The 19,862-nt window shown below is 43.1% G+C and overlaps 3 protein-coding genes across 4 annotated transcripts; 1 reads left to right on the forward strand and 2 right to left on the reverse strand.

Moving 5' to 3' along the window:
• The first annotated feature begins 1,138 nt into the window (after positions 1 to 1,138).
• egr2a (early growth response 2a) lies at positions 1,139 to 10,117 on the forward strand. The gene is made up of 2 exons (XM_057047817.1): positions 1,139 to 1,267; positions 5,054 to 10,117. The coding sequence occupies exon 2, from the start codon at positions 5,203 to 5,205 to the stop codon at positions 5,974 to 5,976; it is 774 nt and encodes a 257-aa protein (XP_056903797.1). The 5' UTR covers positions 1,139 to 1,267; positions 5,054 to 5,202; the 3' UTR covers positions 5,977 to 10,117.
• Positions 6,786 to 9,337, reverse strand: adob (2-aminoethanethiol (cysteamine) dioxygenase b). Its single transcript, XM_057047818.1, has one exon. It carries the CDS (start codon positions 8,520 to 8,522, stop codon positions 7,785 to 7,787), a length of 738 nt encoding a protein of 245 aa, XP_056903798.1. The 5' UTR covers positions 8,523 to 9,337; the 3' UTR covers positions 6,786 to 7,784.
• A 2,819-nt stretch (positions 10,118 to 12,936) lies between the features above and the next one.
• On the reverse strand, positions 12,937 to 19,403 carry LOC130533930 (multimerin-2-like). Of its 2 annotated transcripts, none has more exons than XM_057047717.1 (7): positions 19,150 to 19,403; positions 18,439 to 18,539; positions 17,124 to 17,542; positions 16,899 to 17,057; positions 15,806 to 16,270; positions 14,952 to 15,315; positions 12,937 to 14,363 (listed from the first exon to the last, which is right to left on the reverse strand). In XM_057047717.1, the coding sequence occupies exons 1-7, from the start codon at positions 19,365 to 19,367 to the stop codon at positions 13,843 to 13,845; spliced, it is 2,247 nt and encodes a 748-aa protein (XP_056903697.1). In that variant the 5' UTR covers positions 19,368 to 19,403; the 3' UTR covers positions 12,937 to 13,842. The 2 variants fall into 2 exon arrangements, with proteins under 2 accessions (XP_056903697.1, XP_056903696.1); XM_057047716.1 differs by having other exon boundaries at positions 19,120 to 19,403.
• Between the last annotated feature and the right edge of the window lie 459 nt (positions 19,404 to 19,862).

A 19,862-nucleotide genomic window follows, 5' to 3' on the forward strand; every position in this document is an offset into this window, starting at 1 on the left:
ATCATAGGTCGCTTTGAGGCGGCCTGCCGTGGCCACGATCTTTCCTGAGGTTCAGCCTCACCCACTGGACCCTTCAGGTGTGTTGGAATCCGGCTCGAAGGACCAAAATGTTAGGTTCAAACAACCTGAAACACGAGAAAAACAAATGAGGCAAAGACAACAGTTCTGAATTTTACTTGCAAGGAGAACGGAGAGATGTGCTCAGTTACAGATCTCCAACACGTTCTGACGCAAAACTTCCGCCATCCTTCTTTTATTGAAATTAGGAGGTTCCTAGTTACACAGAATTCAAATGTGCCTAAAGGGAGGGGGAAAACACAAGATAGCAGGTCCCATACAAAGCAAAAGACTGTAAATCATAATGGTGAGATTATACATAGGTCTTCACTGATTTGATTAGCTTAGCTCGCACACAGCACATTCTTCCATATCAAAAGAAGAACACCTCCTGGGTCGTGTCCTGCAGCTATATCTCCAGTCAATGCCACTTCTCCACAGCAGCTGCATTTCTGTCGCCCTTGACCAGAGAAGTTCGAGTTGACACATCAAGCATCATGAACATTAAGCATTAGCAAATAATAAGAAACATTAAGTAATGAGAAGCAATATAACAAGAATAAAGAATATAACAAGGTAAAAGCAAATAAGAGATAACTTTAATATAATGGATCTAACAGTCTTTTACAATCAAAATTGTTTCAAGGCGCTTTCCAGAATCCCATATTGATGTGTAGTCAATAGGCATCCTCTGGAGGAACCATTCTTGTCCAGCTTTCAGGAGGTTCTTCTCAGGGTGTAAACATCCATGCGTCCTCCACATCTACGCTCTTCTGTTAGCGGCTTCTCTTCTGCTGGGTGTGGGTGTTGTTTCAGAATTCTGAAAGTCCATTTTCGATGTGGTTAAAAGTACTCGTGTGGATGATCCAGGACTTCTGTTGTCTTTTCTTTCTCTGAGTGCGAGTCATTAACATAACTATTTTAGCCGCGAGGGTGGAAGGAAACAATTGTATTGTTACTCCTCCTACACTCCTTCTCTCTCCATCTTTTTGTTGCCAACTGCCTACTCGGACCTGGGTGATGGTGGCGGTGGAGATGATGACTGTTTCCGGGGGTGTGGCAGAGATCCAGTTGGTGGTAATTTTGTAGTTTATTTGCCTCCAGTAGTGTCGCGACGCAACTTCTTTAGTTCGCTCATTTCTATCCTGCTGAGGAGGATGAGAGTCACTAGATGAAGGCCTGAACGATTCTCCATCATCAACAGATCTAAGTGAGTCTGAGATTAGCTTTTTGTTTCTTTCCTCCCTGGAGAACAAACTGGATCATTTGCATCTGCAATGAATCTGCTTTCCGTTTAAATTGAAACCAGTAATTCTGACATTAAGAACAGTGAGAAATTCTGTTTTAATCCTTGTTTACGATCCTTGTGACTCAGCAAAAATCCTTTGTCATGTTTTATGACACAAACATTTGAGAGAAGATTTTTTTTTTTTTACAATTTTCAAGCTAATTCGGGATTTTAAAATATTAACTAGAGACTTTCAGCATTGATTGGTGATTTTTGCTTTTCTGACAATAAACTGCCTTTGAGTTCAAATTCAATCATCATTCATTTTAAGATTAAGAGATTTGCCAAGATTAGTGTGTTAAGTTTCTGCTGCACTTTTTGAAAAATCAGAAAAAAGCTGAGATCCTGATATCTGAATGAATGAAAAGATAACACATTTGACTTGAACACAATAACTCCATAGAGATACGCGCGCGCACACACACACACACACGCACACACACTTGTCCTTCTATATTTGTGAAGACTTTTGCAGTCATGTTCCTCCCAACTCTAACCCTCAAAACCACCTTTAAAGGCGTGTGGAGCAAAAAAATTGTCCTCACTTTGATAGTAACATTCACATTTACTATCACATTTGATAGTAACATTCACATTCACTTTTTTCGTCTCAGTACGAAGCATGTACAAGAAAACACACACACAAATCTACCCACACACACACACTCTCACACTCACATCTCCGTGGGGACGCTGACCTGCTTCCACCCTTCGCCCACGCTCATTCGGGCCGACGGGACTCTGGTTTTGTGTTTGGTGGCTCTGGGTGTCAGCCGGGGCTCCAGCAGGCTCTGCAGACCCCACAGCACCGATTAATCATCTGTCATCTGTGCTTTTTTCTTTTCTTTTTGTTGTTAATGTGGATCTTTGTCTTCAAACGCTCATCAGATCAGTCCAGTGTTCTGCTCCTGGTCTTCGAATCCAGAAGCCATCACACACTCTCACAAACAACCTCTTCTCAACTGTTCACACCTTAAATTCAGAGGTCACTTAAAAATTTCCACCTCTTCCAAAAATCTCTCTAAAGTTGATACGATAAAAAGCCTAAATTGGTCATTGACTTCATCATCGTGAAGGTGTAGGGTTTTATTGACTACAGCGGTAATGGATGATCATGATTTGGTTCTTCGTGTGATTCCAGTAAGAGTATATGAATAAGAACAGACAGAAGCAGGAACATTAAGGCGGGGGAGAGGGGGGGGGGCGCAAGAGGAAGAGGAGAATGTCAGGCTGGGAGAGAAAGAGGAGAGGAAGAGTAATGTGGAGAAAATGTGTTTGTCAGTTTTGACATTGCTGTCAACAACAATAAAACTGGGTTTGTGTGTGTAGTGTGTGGCTGCATGTGTCTGTGGGGTGTGTATATGTGTTTGGGGTAGCTATCTTACCCCCATCTGCCACAGGGTGGGAGGCTCACACGATAACACAAAGCAACATTTTTGTTGCCGTGGGCGTTGACAGATGAGCGTTCCTTCTACTCTTCTTCAGATAGTCATTTAATGATCGTCAGCTTACCGCGGGCTGACCAATTTTCTGATCACTTGATTTTAAGATCCAAGAGAAGGGCTGAGAGCTTTGGAAGAGCCCAGAATAAAAGATACAGTATGTCTCATCCACACTCTGAAGTTTTGACAAAGATTCTTAACTATCACATGGTGCAAGTGTATTTGGGAACAAACAGGGTTGAAAGGTTGAAATGGGCACGAATCTGATGTCTACAGCTACGTTTGGGAGCTACTGCTAATGTAGCAACACAACACAGTGGACCTCATGTCCTCACACTGCATTTGTAGTTCTCAGCTCTGTCTCCAACACTGATTCTTCACTTCTGCTTCTGAATTTTAGCTGGCTGAAATGGATCAATAAATCAATTAAATGTCCAGTTAATTAGTTGCTGCCATCAGTCATCATTCTCATGTATTGGCTGGTGTGTAAAACATCCCATTTCTGCTTTAATCTCTCTAGTTGGCTCAGACTTTTCTTTATTAACTTTATAAATGCTTTAATGGTTTTACTTATCAGTTTTTCTTTGGTCATCAATATCAGCAATGGCACCAATAATGGCTAATCAATAGTTGTTCATGCTGGGAATTCTGAAAGATTGTGTTGGGTGTGAACATTCGGGAGGTTGGGGAGGTTCTAAAGACTGTGAAGGTTCTGGAGGTAGAAAGGTTGTGAAGGGTGTGGAAGTCATAAAGGTTGTGAAAGGCTGTAAAGGTTTCTGAGGTTCTAAAAAGTGTGAAGGACCTGGAGGTTGTTATGGGCACGAAGGTTCTGAAGGTTCTAAAAGGCATGAAGGTTGTTATGGGCACGAAGGTTCTGAAGGTTCTAAAGGGCATGAAGGCTCTGGAGGTTGTTAAGGGTGTGAAGGCTCTGGAGGTTTAAAAGGTTTCGAGGCTTCTGGAGGTTGGAAAGGTTCAAGGATGTGTGGTCAGGGAAGGCAGAGTGCCTCATTATGAAAAATGAATAATAAAAATTGAACAATATAAGTACTTGTTGATATTGTAATATACATTTATTTCCTATATGGTTCAATGATCTCATTGATTTTGATGCAGGTTTCACATGTTTTGAGTGTAGAACTGATTCAGAGGCAGCATCTAATCAGTCCAAGGTTGAGGATTTAATAGGCCAGTTGCCAGGTCTTTGTATATCACTATGATTTCTGCACACACTTTAATTACACCACCTCACATCCTACAGTCTGGTATTCAATACATGTGTATAATATATTTAGCATTGTTGATGGAACATAAAAGAGCAGTAAAGAAGCAAAAGCTGATTAGCAAAAAAGGAAGCTTAGAAATCTGATTTTAAACATTTCATAAAAGTGGACTTTCAATCAAAAGAGGAAGTCATAAATAATGGCAGACCAAAGCGACTTGTGCTGAGACACAATCAAGTCACTATGTAACTGAGACTAAAGTGAGTGAAAGCTTACAGTCCTAAACTACCTGGTGCAGCTATCAGAGCAGAGCTGTTTAGAGTTAGTGAAGAGGGATAAAAAGAGGACAGAAGGAGAGAGGAGAGAGGAGAGATGAGAGACGAGGAGATACAGTAAGAGATGTAGATGTGCTGTTAGAAGAGAAGGAGCCCCCAGAAGAGCTGAGTCTTCAAGAGCTTTTTGAAGGTAAAGAGGGTTGTGCTCTGATAGAAGCTCTGGAGGTTGTTCCACAATCGGGAAACAAGAGAAGAGTCTGGATTGTCATGTCTCAACAAGCAGCTTTGCCAGACAACCATCATGTGAAGAACACAGCATAAGAGGGGGATATGGGATCCAACAAGGCTCTTCCAATAAGAAGAGCATATCCAGCTGGTTCTCTGTAGGTCAGCAGAAGGGATTGAACTGAATGTGGGCAGCTACAGGTAGCCAGTGGTGCTCCAGCAGCAGTGGGCTGACGCAGTTGAGTGGAGACCAGAAGCACCGTCTGCTTACTTTAAACTATATGACAAACATCACTGGTTCTTTTTCAGTTTTGAACAAAGTTTTTACATTAAAAAGTTAAAAACTTTATCTTGTGTAAGTCTTTTGTACTGTATCTACAAGTAACGGCAGGGTACCTTTGTGTTTACAGGCTTTATACATTGGTAAATCAGTTTGGTGGGGTCTGCTGTGCCCCCCCCCCCCCCCCCCCCCGCCTGGGATCCTCCCACCTCACTGCTGGAAGGGTGGTGATGAAAATAGTGATATTGTCTTTGTTTTCCCTCCAGCTGATCTTCCAATCACAGTTGTGGCAGGAGGCGCTTGGAAGATCTGGGTGGACTCCAACACGCTGACATCTTACAGGTGCTCGGTGCGGACATCAAGAGTTGGGGGCCACTCGCAATCAGCTGTATTTTAGGCCGAGGACATTTCCACTATGGCGCATGGTCAGCCGGACATCAGCCACATGTACTCTGTTTCTCACCCCCCTCCACATTCTGGCCCCTCCTACTCCTGCAGTGGAGAAATGTACCAGGACCAGTCAGCAGGTGTCTATCTGGCCACGTCCACGTGCGCAATGTCCTACCATCCCGCTTCGTCCTACAGTTCTTCTTCCAAACCAACTGTGGACAGTTCCGCCCTGCTCTCTCTCGTGCCAGAGTACGGAAACTTCTACCAGCAGAACTGTCAGAGAGAAATCCAGACAGCTTTTCCAGACCGAAAGTCCCTGACGTACCCGTTGGATCCCCTCAGAGTGCCTCCACCGCTAACACCCCTTAACACCATCAGGAACTTCACGCTAGGCGCTCCCTCCCCAGCTGCTAACAGTCCAATGAGTGCTGCTTTTCCCACCCACCAGAACCTTCCCCTCAGACCGATTGCAAGACCCAGGAAATACCCAAATCGACCAAGCAAAACGCCGGTGCATCAGAGGCCGTACCCCTGCCCGGTGGAGAGCTGCGACCGCAGGTTCTCCCGCTCAGACGAGTTGAGTCGGCACCTCCGCATACACACCGGCCACAAACCTTTCCAATGTCGCATCTGCATGCGCACATTCAGCCGCAGCGACCACCTGACCACGCACATTCGCACACACACCGGTGAGAAGCCATTCTCCTGCGAGCAGTGCGGCAGGAAGTTCGCCCGGAGTGATGAGAGGAGGAGACACATGAAGATTCACTTGCGACAGGAGACAAAGTCTGCATCCTAATGGCCACCTGCTCTCAGTTCTGTCCCTCACTGAATTCCACTAAAACACCAAAGTCAGAAGAATGTCAGAGAAAAAGGACAGGAACATTTTGCAATAATGCAAAAATTATGAGTCTAAATTTTTGGAACATTCTGACACAGATGTTGGCTCAATTTATGTTGCAGAAGACCCACCAGGGCATGGTGGTGATTCCCAGGGTTCAGACATAATGACCACCTACACTGTGTAGCCACACCACTTCCAACTGTGCCCGATTGCGCTCAAGCATGGTCAGACTAACAAATAAGCCAACCAATCTGCACTTTTGGGACCAAACGTGCTCGGTACAGCTGCAGGATGTGAGTGCGCACTCTTGGTTCCCTGTGTGCTTCAGTCCATGCTTGTTTGTCTCTTCAGCGGATCAGACATGATATGACAGATAAAAATAGACTTTACCTTAAGTGAACTTTGACTGCATTTTAGTCAGATTTATAAATCAGGTTTGTTTTTAGAACTTTGAAATTTTAATCTCAACAGCTCTAAATTATTTCATAGGCTTATGATGTTTTTTAAAGTTGACAATAAAAATAAGAGGCTCACCTCCAACTGACTGACAAACACACCTCCTGGGTCTGTTCAGCTTCTCCATCCTTCATCTGCCTGTTCTCCTGGTTCTGACAGGTGGAGCTGTGTCTCAGACCTGTTTCAGAGTTGTCCTGTTGGCTGTGAAGACATCTGGGCTTTCGTTAGAGACGCTGCAGGATGTTTCATGTTAGTGATCTATCACTGATAAGCCACTGACAGTTGTGGATTTATGATAAAACAAGTCCTTAAAATGATTGACAGCTTTATTTAACATATAAATAACAGCATTAACGCAGATGCGGCAGTTTGTCATCTTTCACACATGAAATTTCACAAATCAAACATTCACATTACTTCAAATCAGGTATTTCAAGGATTATTTTTAAAATTGGGATTACATTAAAAGTTAATTTATCAAATTAACATCAGATCAATAATTGGTGATTGATGAAACAAAGGTGGAGGATTCCGGTTGGAAATGTTTGAAAAGCTTTTTCAAAATCTCAAACAAGAGGACTAAGATGATTAAACGACACAGAGCTTCAAGGTTCTGCTGAGATGGTTCCAGGACGGATTAGAAAACATTAACCTGCTTAAGAATCTTAAAGTTTCTGGCCAAAAAATTAATCATATCAAACAAGCTTCCACTTTTTCAACTCTTCAAATCTCATCACCTCACGTGGTCTTTGTGGCCCAATAACGTTCCGGTCTACTCCGTAGTCTAGATTGGTGTTATGAGCTCTGGCTCCTGCAGACCTTAGTGCTCCGAGGTGAAGGTTCAGCCTGCTTGTCAAGAAGCTCAGTGGGGAGTTTAGCAACATGCCTGACCCCTTTGGACAGAACCAGAGATCAAACTGAGCAGGAGGAAGAAGAACAATGGGATGGAAAGGTGGAAGAGTTTATGCAAACAGGGAAAGACTTTTGATGCGGAATGCAACCTTTCATACAGAAATAGATTCTAATTTAACTGTTTCTGTGACACAGCAAACACGCAAATTAAATAATTTGCGAATTCCTATACTGTGTTCTTTTCCGTTGGTCCTCATAACACCCTATAATATGTCCCACTCACAGGTGGGTTCTCGTGAAAGTTTGGTTCTGATCAACATTCCAAATATTCACAGGAACTAAAGTGAAGTTTCAGAACCGGATTCGCCTGAGGGAACTTTGAATCAGCTGCGAAAACCAAGTCCGAAGCCATAGAGTCACCTCAACCATTCCAGGACGACAGCAACCGATCTGGATTACAAGGAGACCTCCGGGCCGGGATACGGCTCACCTCCGCACCAGAAGTCAGGCGGCTGTGAGACCTCCAGCAGCCAGACTTCCTTCTCCTTCAATTCGCCGTGTTTCACCTCCGTCGCCGACAGAACACGGTAATAGTGACAATCTCTGCCGTCGTCCGGGTCGTACGGCGGCGCCAGGATATCCAGGAAGGCCGTGGGCCCGTCGACTGCGTCAATCTGGTGCAAGTTGTCCCGGCCAGGAGAAAGGACGCAGGGGCCGCTCTCTTCCGTGTACTCCCCGGTGGAGCGGAGAACGGAGCGCCGCAGGGCGTCCACCGGTGACGGATCCATCGGGTCCACTCGATCGAAACAGCTGATTCGCACCTTTCCGTACACGACTTTTAGCATGCCATGCATCCCCGGATGGTCATGCAGAGGGATGGACGCCCCGGTTTTCAGAAGGAACACCCCCATGCTGAAGTGGTTCGTCTCGCAAATATGCATGTAGGTGACGGGGGGTATACCACGCACGTACGACGGTGCGTGCACGCCAGGAGAGCAGCAGTCTGCTCTCCGCGGGACTAGTTTCAGGTCTGCCGCTCGTACTTCCGCCATCAGACCCCTGAGTTTGTTGTGGTTATCCAGGTATGTTGTACCGGCCTCTTCACCGAGCCGAGGCGGACTTCGATACGTTGCCAGAGCCTGCCGAGCGATCCGCTGGACAATGGATGCCATGTCTTCGCCACCAGGCATCATGTGAGGCGAGGAACGCCGATAAGCTTCGTTTCTGGACGACCGTTAGCACTTTAGCTACCAGCAAAGATCGTCTGAACTGGTGTGACGATTAACTCTTACATTTAGCGTGTTTTCAACAAGAGAAAAGCAAACGAACAACAAAATAGTGAGCGGAAAAAATACATTAGAAATCATTTATACCGGTAATGCTGATTTAAATTTTATTTGTTCAAACACTGTACTAAAATGTTTTTGCTGTATCTCTTTAGTAGAGTGTTAAACAGCATTATAAATGCTGTTTAAAATTTTATTCTAAATCATTACTATACTGTACTAAATCGTTTTTGCTGTATCTCTTTACCGAGTAAACATGTAGAAGGTATACCTACAATGCATTACGATGAGACTAAATTTTAAATTGGCTTGAAAGCTTAGTTTAAGTTAATTAAGCGACACTCTTGTATCGTTTACTAAAAATCAGGAGGGTAGGAGCGCTCTGTCGTTTTTGCAATCTTTGCAAAGGCTCCGAAAGTGCGGTTTTCCGTTTCCTGATTCAAGTGCTCGATTCGTTCTTTATGGAGAAAGATTTAAACACGGAAGTAAATACGTTGTTATGAACATGGCGCGTGTTACTGACCACTTTTGAAGCTAATTTATAACAACCTGTGGTTTTAACTATGGAGCTGTCAGAGAGCCGAACCAGTGTTGGGGGCGGAGCCCCTCAGTGGCGAATCAAGCAAGAAATTTCCTGGTCTGAGAAAAAGGTTACTACGCACGCTCTATAGTCCCACGGGGGCAGAGTTTGCGCAGCAGCGTTTCCGAAATGCACGCCCAACTTACGCTCTGGCTCTCTCGGACATTATTCGACATTTTCGTGGTCGTAGCTGCATTTGATTGCTAACAGTCTGATTGAGGTCGAGAGTGGGTCTCATTCATGAGACGTTAGTAAATTTGTAAACAGAATTACACATAATAGCCTACTCCACTAAAAACATTCCGTATCCAGGAACACGTGAAACTGCACGGGAAACTCAGATCTGATCGTAAACACGTGTCTAGATTGAAGAGAATTATTTGATCTTGTTAGGATCTTTTATCTTGTTAGCATGTGTTATACTATATGTTTTTGTTTTATGTTACAGTTAGTTTAGAAGTTAGGGATAGTATATAATCTTTAGTAGGAATAATCATAAGTCAGTTGACCCTTCCTTGACATGAATACTGTTCAGACAGTTGGAGCCAGGCAGACAGGAAATGGTAGACCCCATCGTAAAATATGACAGCATAATTTACTGGTGATTGATAAGTTCCTGGACAGGAATATGACCTCTGACCTGGCCATCTGGGAAGACAATGGAGAAGAAGGACCGCACCAACACCAAAGGAGGCTGGAAGAAGAAGATGAGGTCAACCAAGAAGAAGGACTGGATTGGACTGAATTAGCATCAATAATTTACATATGTCTTTCTATAAAGACTGGGTTAAGGAATAGTTAGGTTGTCAGACTTCATGCCCTGACAATTGACTCTGTTGTTTGTAGGGTTATGAACTGGCCAAGAGCTCTGTAATATTTGTATCTTGAATTGGTTCTATTGCTAAATACATTTTGAAATTGGCATTTGTTTCCTTGAAGTCTTCATTTAAAGAACACGCGGATTGGCAGTGACACACGAGAGGTATTGCAATCCAACAAGATCATGAATGCCAAATGATCGTAAATTGACAGCGCGTTCCCGGTAATTAGCTAGTTGCATAAATCTCCGCCCCCGAATTGGCATGAGCCCCATAAAAGGAGGTGTACGTTGATGCATCCGGTTTACCTGTCAGTCATGGCACAAGCGAAAGAAGTTTTTTGAAGCAGAGATGGATATTATTTTGAGTGAAGTTGAGTTTTTTAAAAATAACACATTTTATTATCGCCAATTAGCGGTAGTGTGACGAGGCAGGCAAATCAAAAGCCTGGAAGGAGATAACTAACTTTTTAGAAGTGTAGTGCTTCTTTCACTTTAGTGACATATTGGTACTCTTCTCCTGTGCCGTTTTAATTATACTGTTCTAGAGTTTTTACACTTTCAATGGAGATTTAAGATATTGTTGAGTCACTTGTTTTCTGGGAAGAGGCTTTCTGTTTTCTGAAGGCTTTCACCGTTCCTCAGGCAGACATTGTACAAAATGGGGCACCGTGCAATAACATTTGCAAAGGCAGGCTTCAACTCAATATTGCCCGCCATCTGGTCTTCATGATCCACAATGTTCTTTATATGATAGATCGAGCTTTTGCATGATGTCTGTTGTGTTTGTTTGCATGATATCTGGCCACTATCAAATGTCTCATATGCTCTCTAAATGGTGTTATCAATGCTACAGGCCTGGACATACAGGGATAACCCGTCCCCTATAGGTTACAATAACCCTCAGGTGGGTACTGGTGGTCACACATAGCTTGAAGCTTAATAGATTAAAACAGTTTTCTGCAACGTTGTAGTAACATTGAGCAGCTGCATACTGCCCAGCACTTTGGCAAAAGCTGGTGATCCAGCAAAGCCTATAGAAATTGTCAACTTGTCCTGCTTGGAAAATATATTTGAACATTTATTTAGGGCAAGTACTTTATCTGAGACTCGTTGAATGATGAAGTTGGCTGGAGCGTGGAATTGAGAAGGCTCTTGAGAGAATCTCAAAATATTTTTTTCAGCATTATGATAAACGGTTTAAGAACCATTTTTTCATCAAAAAACAGTTTAAATTTTGATACACTTGAGAACATACAATTACATCATGGTGCAAAAATGTCACTGGACTTAATTTTAATATTGTTTTCGTATATTAATATAAATTTAGTTTATAAGGGGAAAATAATACGTTAAACAAACGACCGCTGGAAGTGTTTTTTTTTTTTTTTTTTTTTTTTTTTATTTTTTGATAGGTTAAAATAATTAAATGGGCCTGGCCACTTTTTTCCTGCGACTGGGTTCTTATTTATTATGCAACGCTATGACGTCATTTAACGTGGGCCGGTGTAGTGTAAAAACCGGATTTCAAAGTCAGTGCACTACATAGTGCACTCAATCCAAGTCTCCTATGTAGTGAGTGGTTTCGGACATATGACGTTTGATGGTGACCTATTTACGCATGCTCACTGCAAATTGGGTTTGCGCTGCAAATTGGGTTTGCGCTGCAAATCGGGTAGTGACAACAGCTCCTAACATGGCCGCGCCTCAGACGTTAACATCGGCGCATCCTGGGAAATGGTGTCAAACGCGTCAGGTTCCCGGACACTTTAAATTCACACACAAGCATCGTTATAAACCTCTCCGATTTTCTCATTGTGGACAGATATAATCATTCATGAAATTATTATTAAGTTAGTCAACTGCAATACCCAGCATGCTGGCAATTCTAAGATTATCTTTGCCTACAGCAAATCTAAAGACACAAAACATGTATTTCAATTGATTCTTCTGTCAAAAAAGATAATTTATTTCAGTGAAAATATTTTTTAACCCCCCCTTTGACCTTGGCTCAAAAAACAACCCCGGTCAGAGTGCAAGGAGGGAAAATATATTTGTTTGAAATAAGACAAAAGTTCCTCAAATTAATTAAATCTGATAGTAAATGTCACATAATAAAGTTGATTTTCTGCACCAGCAAGTAATGAAAGAAAAGATAACCTAAAGCACCATGTATATGTCCCAGTAATAACCACATGAATATAATAAAAATACATTATAACAAGAGGAGGAGAGAGGTTAGGTTACTGTTATACAGTACAACAGCTTTAGTGTAACCCAAAGGCATTTTAAATCAAGGTTGGGCTGAATGGCTGTTGGTGGTAGAGCAGTGAGTAGTCACAATAGGTTGCTGGTTGACACCATGGCCCTGAGGGAGAAGAATGCTTGCTTGTGATTGGTTGTATCATTCTGGGGCTCCTCCTTTGTTTAGAATCCATTATATCAGCGTGTCCTTGTTTTATCCCTTTGCTCATTCAGGAATGGAAGCCAGAGCCACCTCCATTATTCATACTCAGACACTGAGCTCATGCAGTCAGACAGCAACCTTATTTCCCATGGACGCCAACTTTTTATTTATTTGTTTTCAGACTTGCTGTTCCATTTTTTCCAATGTGTTGTGTTTCGGGGCTGCTGTAAAATCAGAAACATCAGCCCATGTGGTTGTTTGCGGGCACCGTGAGTTCAGTCTGCTGTCACATGGACACGTGCTGGCTCGAACATATAAAGATTGCTGCTAAATGCTGCTGAAAAGGTCAGCATAGTTACTTAGGATGATCTGTATGTTTCATTTGGGAGATGGATGCCACTCTCAATTCTTTTGGATCTTATGCAATTCTGGTTTAAAATGAACCCTCACAAAGACCTCTTTTTGATCAAAAGTTCATCATTACTTTAATACACAGTCCTGAGCCACCAGACATCAATAGATGATATATCTTTATTGCATTTTGTGTTACATATACATCTCTATTATAAAATGTTTCCATGGTTTCTGAGCAGGTTTGGTGGCAGGCTAATGGCAGGTTACCATTAGCATAGCTTAGCACAAATACTGTGTCTAAAAGCAATTAAATCAATCTTTATAGTCTAAACTTCATTTGAGAAGAAATACAATTTAAACAGTTAAATAAAATGTAAATTAACTTTAATATTGTCATAACTTTCTTGACTGTGAAAAAAAGGTTTTGATGGAGGGTTAGGGGTTAACCTCAACCACACTTCCTAACCCCAAATAGCAAAATAAAGAAAATCTCCCCAAAAGTAAACAAAACTTTTCTGTCATTTTTGTGCCTCTGTTGGTCTTCTCAGCAACAGTGTGTGGGTTAATGATTTCTCTGAATATCTGACTGTCTTTGAAAAAAATAATCCAACACAGCAGTGCTTTGGAGTAAAGCTGTGCTAGCTTGAAGGAAATTGTGTCCCATCAGTGATTCTGACCCTGCAGCAGAGAGTCTTCTGAGTGGCCAGATGCCTGAAGCACACCTGAAGGAAGGTAAGGTACACTTTTATCCACCAACAGAAGCAGGTTGGAGACCATTGTCAGTGTCAAGCTTGTGCTGAGCAACTGCTACCAAAACTCAGCTCAAAATTTGGAGACAGTAGAAAGAATTAGTTACACTGTTAAAAAGTTTTTCAGATGAGTGATAAGATAGAACTTTCAGCATCATCATTATTGAAGTCCCACTCAATTGTCTCAATTTATGTGCGAGCTGAGGGCTTCTGCACCTTTTTCTGGAAGAATCAGATCCCACTTTTTAAATGTCAGGAGGAGTTGATAATCTATAGTGCAGTTGGCTAGAAGAAGGAGATCTAGATGTCTAGATGCCACCTCAATGGATTTCCCCGCCCTTTCTAGGTCCCTGTCTTACTCCTCTCCCTTCCCCTCTCTGCTTCTGTTTCTCTTTTTCTGCATCCTTGGTCTTCATTAGCTGCCACAATTTGTCAAGCTCCAGTGTAGCCTGGGTTTTCTCCAGCAGGTCAGCATTGCTAAAGACATTCCTGAACATCCTCAGGTGCTCCTCCAGACCTCTCTTCAGCCACGTCACCTCAGCCTGCAACTTATCCTCCACACCACCATTTGTGGCTCCTCTCCCAGCAGATGTGTTGGACTCTCTGTCCTCCAGCCATAGAACCTTCAGCTTAAGTTCATCCACCTTTTTCTCCAGGCTCCACAAGTCGCTGCCTTCTGCTCTTTGCTCTGGATTACGTCCGGCCTGTTGAATGTGTTGACGCTCTGTCCGAGAAACTCTGCCTCTGCCCCTCCTCTTATCACGGGGGAGCCAGTCTTCAATGGGCAAAGAGAAGGGGGAGGATGATGGCTGGTCTGCAGATGGCAGTTCTTCTCTGGTTCCTACAAGGAAAGATCTAGATTCAGTGACTTAAATCATTTGAACTTGATCAAAATTTCACTTCCTGAAGTTTTTCATTGATTTCTGTTGACACTGTATGTATTTCTATCCAAATACTAACCAGCAGCTACAGCTGCATTAGTCATGATTTGCTAATTATTAGTAATTTCTATAAAAAAAATAACATAATATGAAAATACAAATCATATGCTCATACTGTAAAGACTGATATGTGTATATATGGTAGTATATGACATGTATGGTACATGGTGGTCACAGGCTTTTCAGGGTGGAGTTTGTGTGTCCTATCAGTGTGGGTTCAGTTTGGCTCCTCCCACAGACCACAGCAGTTATGAATAAGGGTGTGAATGGTTGTTCCGTGTATGTTGGCCCTGCCTTGAGCAGGAGAATTTTGAGGATAGATCCTACCTCTAAAACAAGCAGTAGAAGATAGATGGATGCATGCATGGATGGATGGATTATAACTGCATCCTGCAGATCTAACACATTTCTGTGTTTAACCAGCAGATCAAGAAAACCAAGACCTGTCCTGGCTTTGCACGTGGGATTTTTGACGTTTGAGAACTCACCTGTTCGCAGAGCCAGCAGGGAACTGATGCTTAGGTTGTGGCTTCTCATTTGCTCCTGTAGGACACCCAGCTGCTCTTTCAGAGCCAGAATTGAGTATTCCCTCTGGTTTTGAATGGGCCACTCCAGAAACTCCAGCACCTCTTCGCCCAGCAGTAACCCCAGCACATCGTTGTGTCGGACGACATCTTTCAGCAGAGACTTGAAGGAGCCAGACCATCGCTGCATGTTCTCAGCCAATTTTCTGTTGTAATCTTTCAGAACTGAGACCTCAGCTGTGAGCAGATTGACCGAATTGCTGAGCTGGGCCAGGCTATGGTCCAGAATCTGTGTCCTGGACTGTTCCAGGACTATGGACTCTCTCATCTGTGTATTTAAGAATAACTCCAATGAGAACAACTAATTTGAACATAATTTCTCTATACTGTATTCCGAATGATAACATAAACACAGAGACTATGTTCTGTGTATGAACTTACTGTTTCTCTGACCTCAGCAAGTTTCACTCATTTCCTAACTAGTGCTCTAATGCTCAGTCCGAATCGCTGTACCTATTTAGTGCACTTGATGTATCCCATAACGCGATATGAAAAGTGGTTTATAAATGATGTTCCCTTTGCGGTCACATGTCTAGTAGTATGACATGATGTTCATTTTTAATTAATAAGTTGTAATCAATGCTATGATGCCATTTAAGGTCTCCGAAAGCATGCTTTTATCTAACCAGTGAGTGCAGTAAGTAGTGGCCTCAACCAAATTCCCTATTTATTGAGAATATATACATATATGACTGTGCACACAAATCTGTTTAATGAATGGATGGTGTGAAACAAAATGATTGGCCACACTTTGGTACCTGCTGAAGATCCTGTTGGACCACCTGCACCGCTGGCTCCCAGTCACTGGTTACATCCCACTGTGCTGCCACTCCCTCACTCTCTTCTTCCAAGGCCTGTTGATTCTTATTGGCTAACTCTGTCACATTAGCCACAGACCTCTCCAGTCCAGCCAAAGCAGTTTTCAGGGATTTGCATCCACAATCTGAAGAAGAGTTGTCTTTGTAGAGCATGCTGTACACGTAGTCCAGGTCCACATCCATCTCTTGAAGCCGCTCACTCTGCTTGCTCAGGTTCCCTGCCAGCTGTGCCACCCGCTGCAGCACCACCTCCCTTGCCGCCTCAACCTCCAGTCCTGTCTCCATGAACTGAACTTGGCTGTTACGGGCCGTCTGGTTGATCTGCTTCTCCAGACTTCTGAAATCCTGCCTGAGCAGCTGGATGTTTCTTGAGGTCATCTCTACATCCTCTATCAAGCTGTTGACCTGTGGAAGTACCAGAGCAAAACCACCAAAACATAATGAAAATCTGATGCTTATCACATTTGGTAGCTGATCAGGGCCTCAGTTAATAATACAAGAGATAATACAAAAATAATTCACTCTTAAACCTTCATTTGGAACCAGACAGTAACAAAGTGCTGCCAAAGTTCAGACATCAAAAATATCAAATACAGTCCATCAAGTGTTAAAATGCTGTTTGTGAGCATACTGCTCAGCCCTTCTTTTCTCGTAGTGGCACAACAGTCCATTTTTTGATTGTTGTATTTTTCCTTGTTGTTGAAAAGGATTTGGTGTTGAAATCAAGTTGCTGGTGACCTGCATTAGGATATGAATACTCCTTTAGCTGAGACCCCAGGAAAAGTCTCTTGAAGAACAAACTCCAGTTTTCTCCACCTTTCTATTGCTCTTCTGATGACTTTTGGATGTTTTTTGGCACTGGTCTGGTTCCAGTCTAACTGGTTCATTTACATACAGGAGTAGATGGACCTTCAGTCACATGATCCAGGAGCATTAGCTCCCCTAGCTCACATGTTCACGTTCGATTTACATGATGCCCTGAAAAGGTACTGAGTGACATCAAACAGCATGTGATGGGTTGTGAGCGACTCACATTGACTGTGTTGTTCACCATCATATCATCCAGTCGTTTGATGGCTTCCCAGAGTGCTGTGGGGTCAGAGGGTTGCGGGGGCTCAGCCTCTGCCTCTGTGGGCTGGTTCACTACCAGCTTGAGCTCAGCCAGGGTGGTATTCATTGCCTGTAGGTTGACCTAAGAACAGAGAGATGATTCAGGTTTTGTCGCTATTTTTAATGTAGACAATCTTTTTTTTTTTACCTGCAGCATCTTATGGTGACGTTTCAACTTCGCATCCACATCCGTCTTAAAGCTGGTGAGGTTGTAGTGTAGCATTACATGTTGGGAGTGTAGCCTGTTCTCCACCTGTGTCCTCTGGTTCTTCATCTGCCAATGGATATCCATCACCTGCTCAAGCACCTGCTCCAGGCTGGCGTGCTGGTTCTCTCTCTCCGTCTCCTTCTCCACTACCTGCACCACCTCATCACGAGCAGAGCTGTCCAGTGGTGTTACCTGGAATTCCACCTCCTGCTGCCGGCTCTTCATCAGGTCTATGTTTCTGGCCAGCTCTGCTACATGCCGACTCAAGTGCTCCAGTGAATGGTTGAAGCCATCCAGGAGTGGCTGCAGCTGCACCATGACCATTTGCATTATGTCGGGAATTGGGTGTCCAGCAAAATCTGGAGAGGGGAGGAGAGGGAAGGAGAGGAGGGGATTAGAAGGGGGTGGGTTAGGGTTATGGGCCCTTTCTTGTTGATATGTTACATCCCATTATAACCAAGTGGACCCAGGAGGCAGAGTAGCATCTCTAACAACAGGAAGATGACTAGTGCTACAGCTTCTTTCATCTCCTATGTAATGTTCACCTTACTGATTGTGCAGTTCTCCCTTGTGGTCACGACCAGCTTTCTTCAATGTTTTTGTTCTGTGGTGAGACGCCAGCGTGGAACTTTGAGCATTCTAAAAGTTCAGTTGACATCACATCATAACTTCCTGTCTTTGTTGTACGTGTGTGTGTGTGTGTGTGTGTGTGTGTGTAGGGGGGGGGGGTTCTGTAGATGCATAGGTATAGACGGGGAGAGACTATTCGGGAAAATGACAGAAATTAGGAAATTTACAGTAGTCTTGTTGAGGGTGTGTTTGGGTCAGGGGTTAAGGTCAGGGAGGGTCAGGCTGATCTTTCACAGCAGAAAAACCAGATGACATCAGAGGAAGTGAATCAGCCACTGAAAACCAAAACAGGAAGAGGAAATGTTCTCTGGTTCTCCTGGAACAAGTCTAACAAAGATAAATCATTAGGAAAAAAGGAAAAATGAGAAAAGCAAAGGTGGAAACTTTGGTGTTTAGATGACATTTTGATTCACTTTCAGTCTTCTTCAGTACAAGTTTGAAGGAGAACCCTCAAAGTACCAAACCTCCACGTGCTCCCCTGATGAGAAGGAGACTCATTCAGAGGGGGACCTGCCTCCAACCATATGTAGCTGGGATAGACTCCCACCCTGCCATACAGCCATCAAAGAAAACAAAACAAAAGAAGAGTTGTTATCAACAAGGAGGTAACAGGATGCTGACCCACCTCTGTCTTCACAGTGGTTTCCTCGACAACAACACCACAGCAGCGTGGTGGCAACCATCTGTTGCTTTGGTCTGTGGGCCGTCTGGGTGGAATGCTTGTACCTACACACAAAAAAACACATGCTCACTCATTTTGTATCTGATGATCTGTTAACCGCGCATGTGCGTGCACGTGTGTGTATGTGTGGGTGGGTGTGTCCAACACATCTTTCAATCTCAGCAGAAGTTTGTCTGACTTTATGCTTTAACCATCAGAAGATAAAGGAGAACCATCAAAAGCAGAAGTGACTAATGAACAGATTAATGAAGAGTGATAAATGGGTGGAGCTGTTATATAATCATATATCAGCCATCATGTGTCATTGAGGTCAGATAAAATGTAGTTTGACATTTTTTGACTTCCGATTTAAACCTGAATAAATCCGTCATGTCATGAAAAAGGGTTGAAAGGGTTGAGATGAAAATTTTCTAAAATAAAAAGTGAAACGTGACAGCAACAATTATTATAAATGACAACTATTAACTAGTCAGACTATTAATTAACGATGATCAAAATTTGGTCACATGACAACTTAAACTTGCAACATCAGTTTCTTCCTACCCCTAACCCTCCCAGCCCTATATCTATTCCACATTCTTAAATCTACCTCCCAAACCTTACCCCTCCAACCCTAACAGTTACCGTTTGGTTTCTGTCAGGTGGTGGACTAACCATCTCTGGGCCGAGTCTCTCTCTCCGTCCTTCAGAGGGGGGGTCTTGGTTGCTTTCATGTGATGAGAGAACTCTGCTGATCCTCTTGTAGGTCTTCCTCCCAGTTCCTGCTCCTTCTCCTCATCCGTCTCCACCACATCAGGATCTTTTGCTCTAACCTCATAATGAATACTGACAAGTAAACCCACCACCAGCACCAGTTGTCCCACCACTTTCATGTCTACTCATGTCTTGGTTCGCAGAATGGAAGCTTGCACCACTATCGGCCAGTTTTATATAACCGGAGGTGGGAGGGAGGGAGCGCAAGGAGGGGGAGGCCACATGTCCTGTTCATGAGAGATGAAGAAGAAACTTCATCCAAAAGATTCTGAAACATCTGACCACAGGGCAACAGGATCCAGCTGTCAGCATAACGAACAACTACACACATCAAATTAACCATTTTCTAAGGTCACATGACCTGGAAAAAGAAAGAAAACCAAAACAAATGGTGAAAGTACAGATTATGGATAACATATTTAGTGGTTTATAGTAGAATTGTTCTTTTATTTTGCTAGCTGTCACAGCGTACTAATGACATGCTAATGCCATAGAGTGATTTGTGATGGTAATATTATTCCTCTCAGACATGGAAACCAGTTTCAACATTTTTTTAATTGTAAAGTAAGGTCATGTGCTTTGCTCTTCTCCACTTCCTTTGAAAGTGATAACGC

Source organism: Takifugu flavidus, chromosome 11 (genome assembly GCF_003711565.1).
Source record: "Takifugu flavidus isolate HTHZ2018 chromosome 11, ASM371156v2, whole genome shotgun sequence".
NCBI lineage: Eukaryota > Metazoa > Chordata > Actinopteri > Tetraodontiformes > Tetraodontidae > Takifugu > Takifugu flavidus.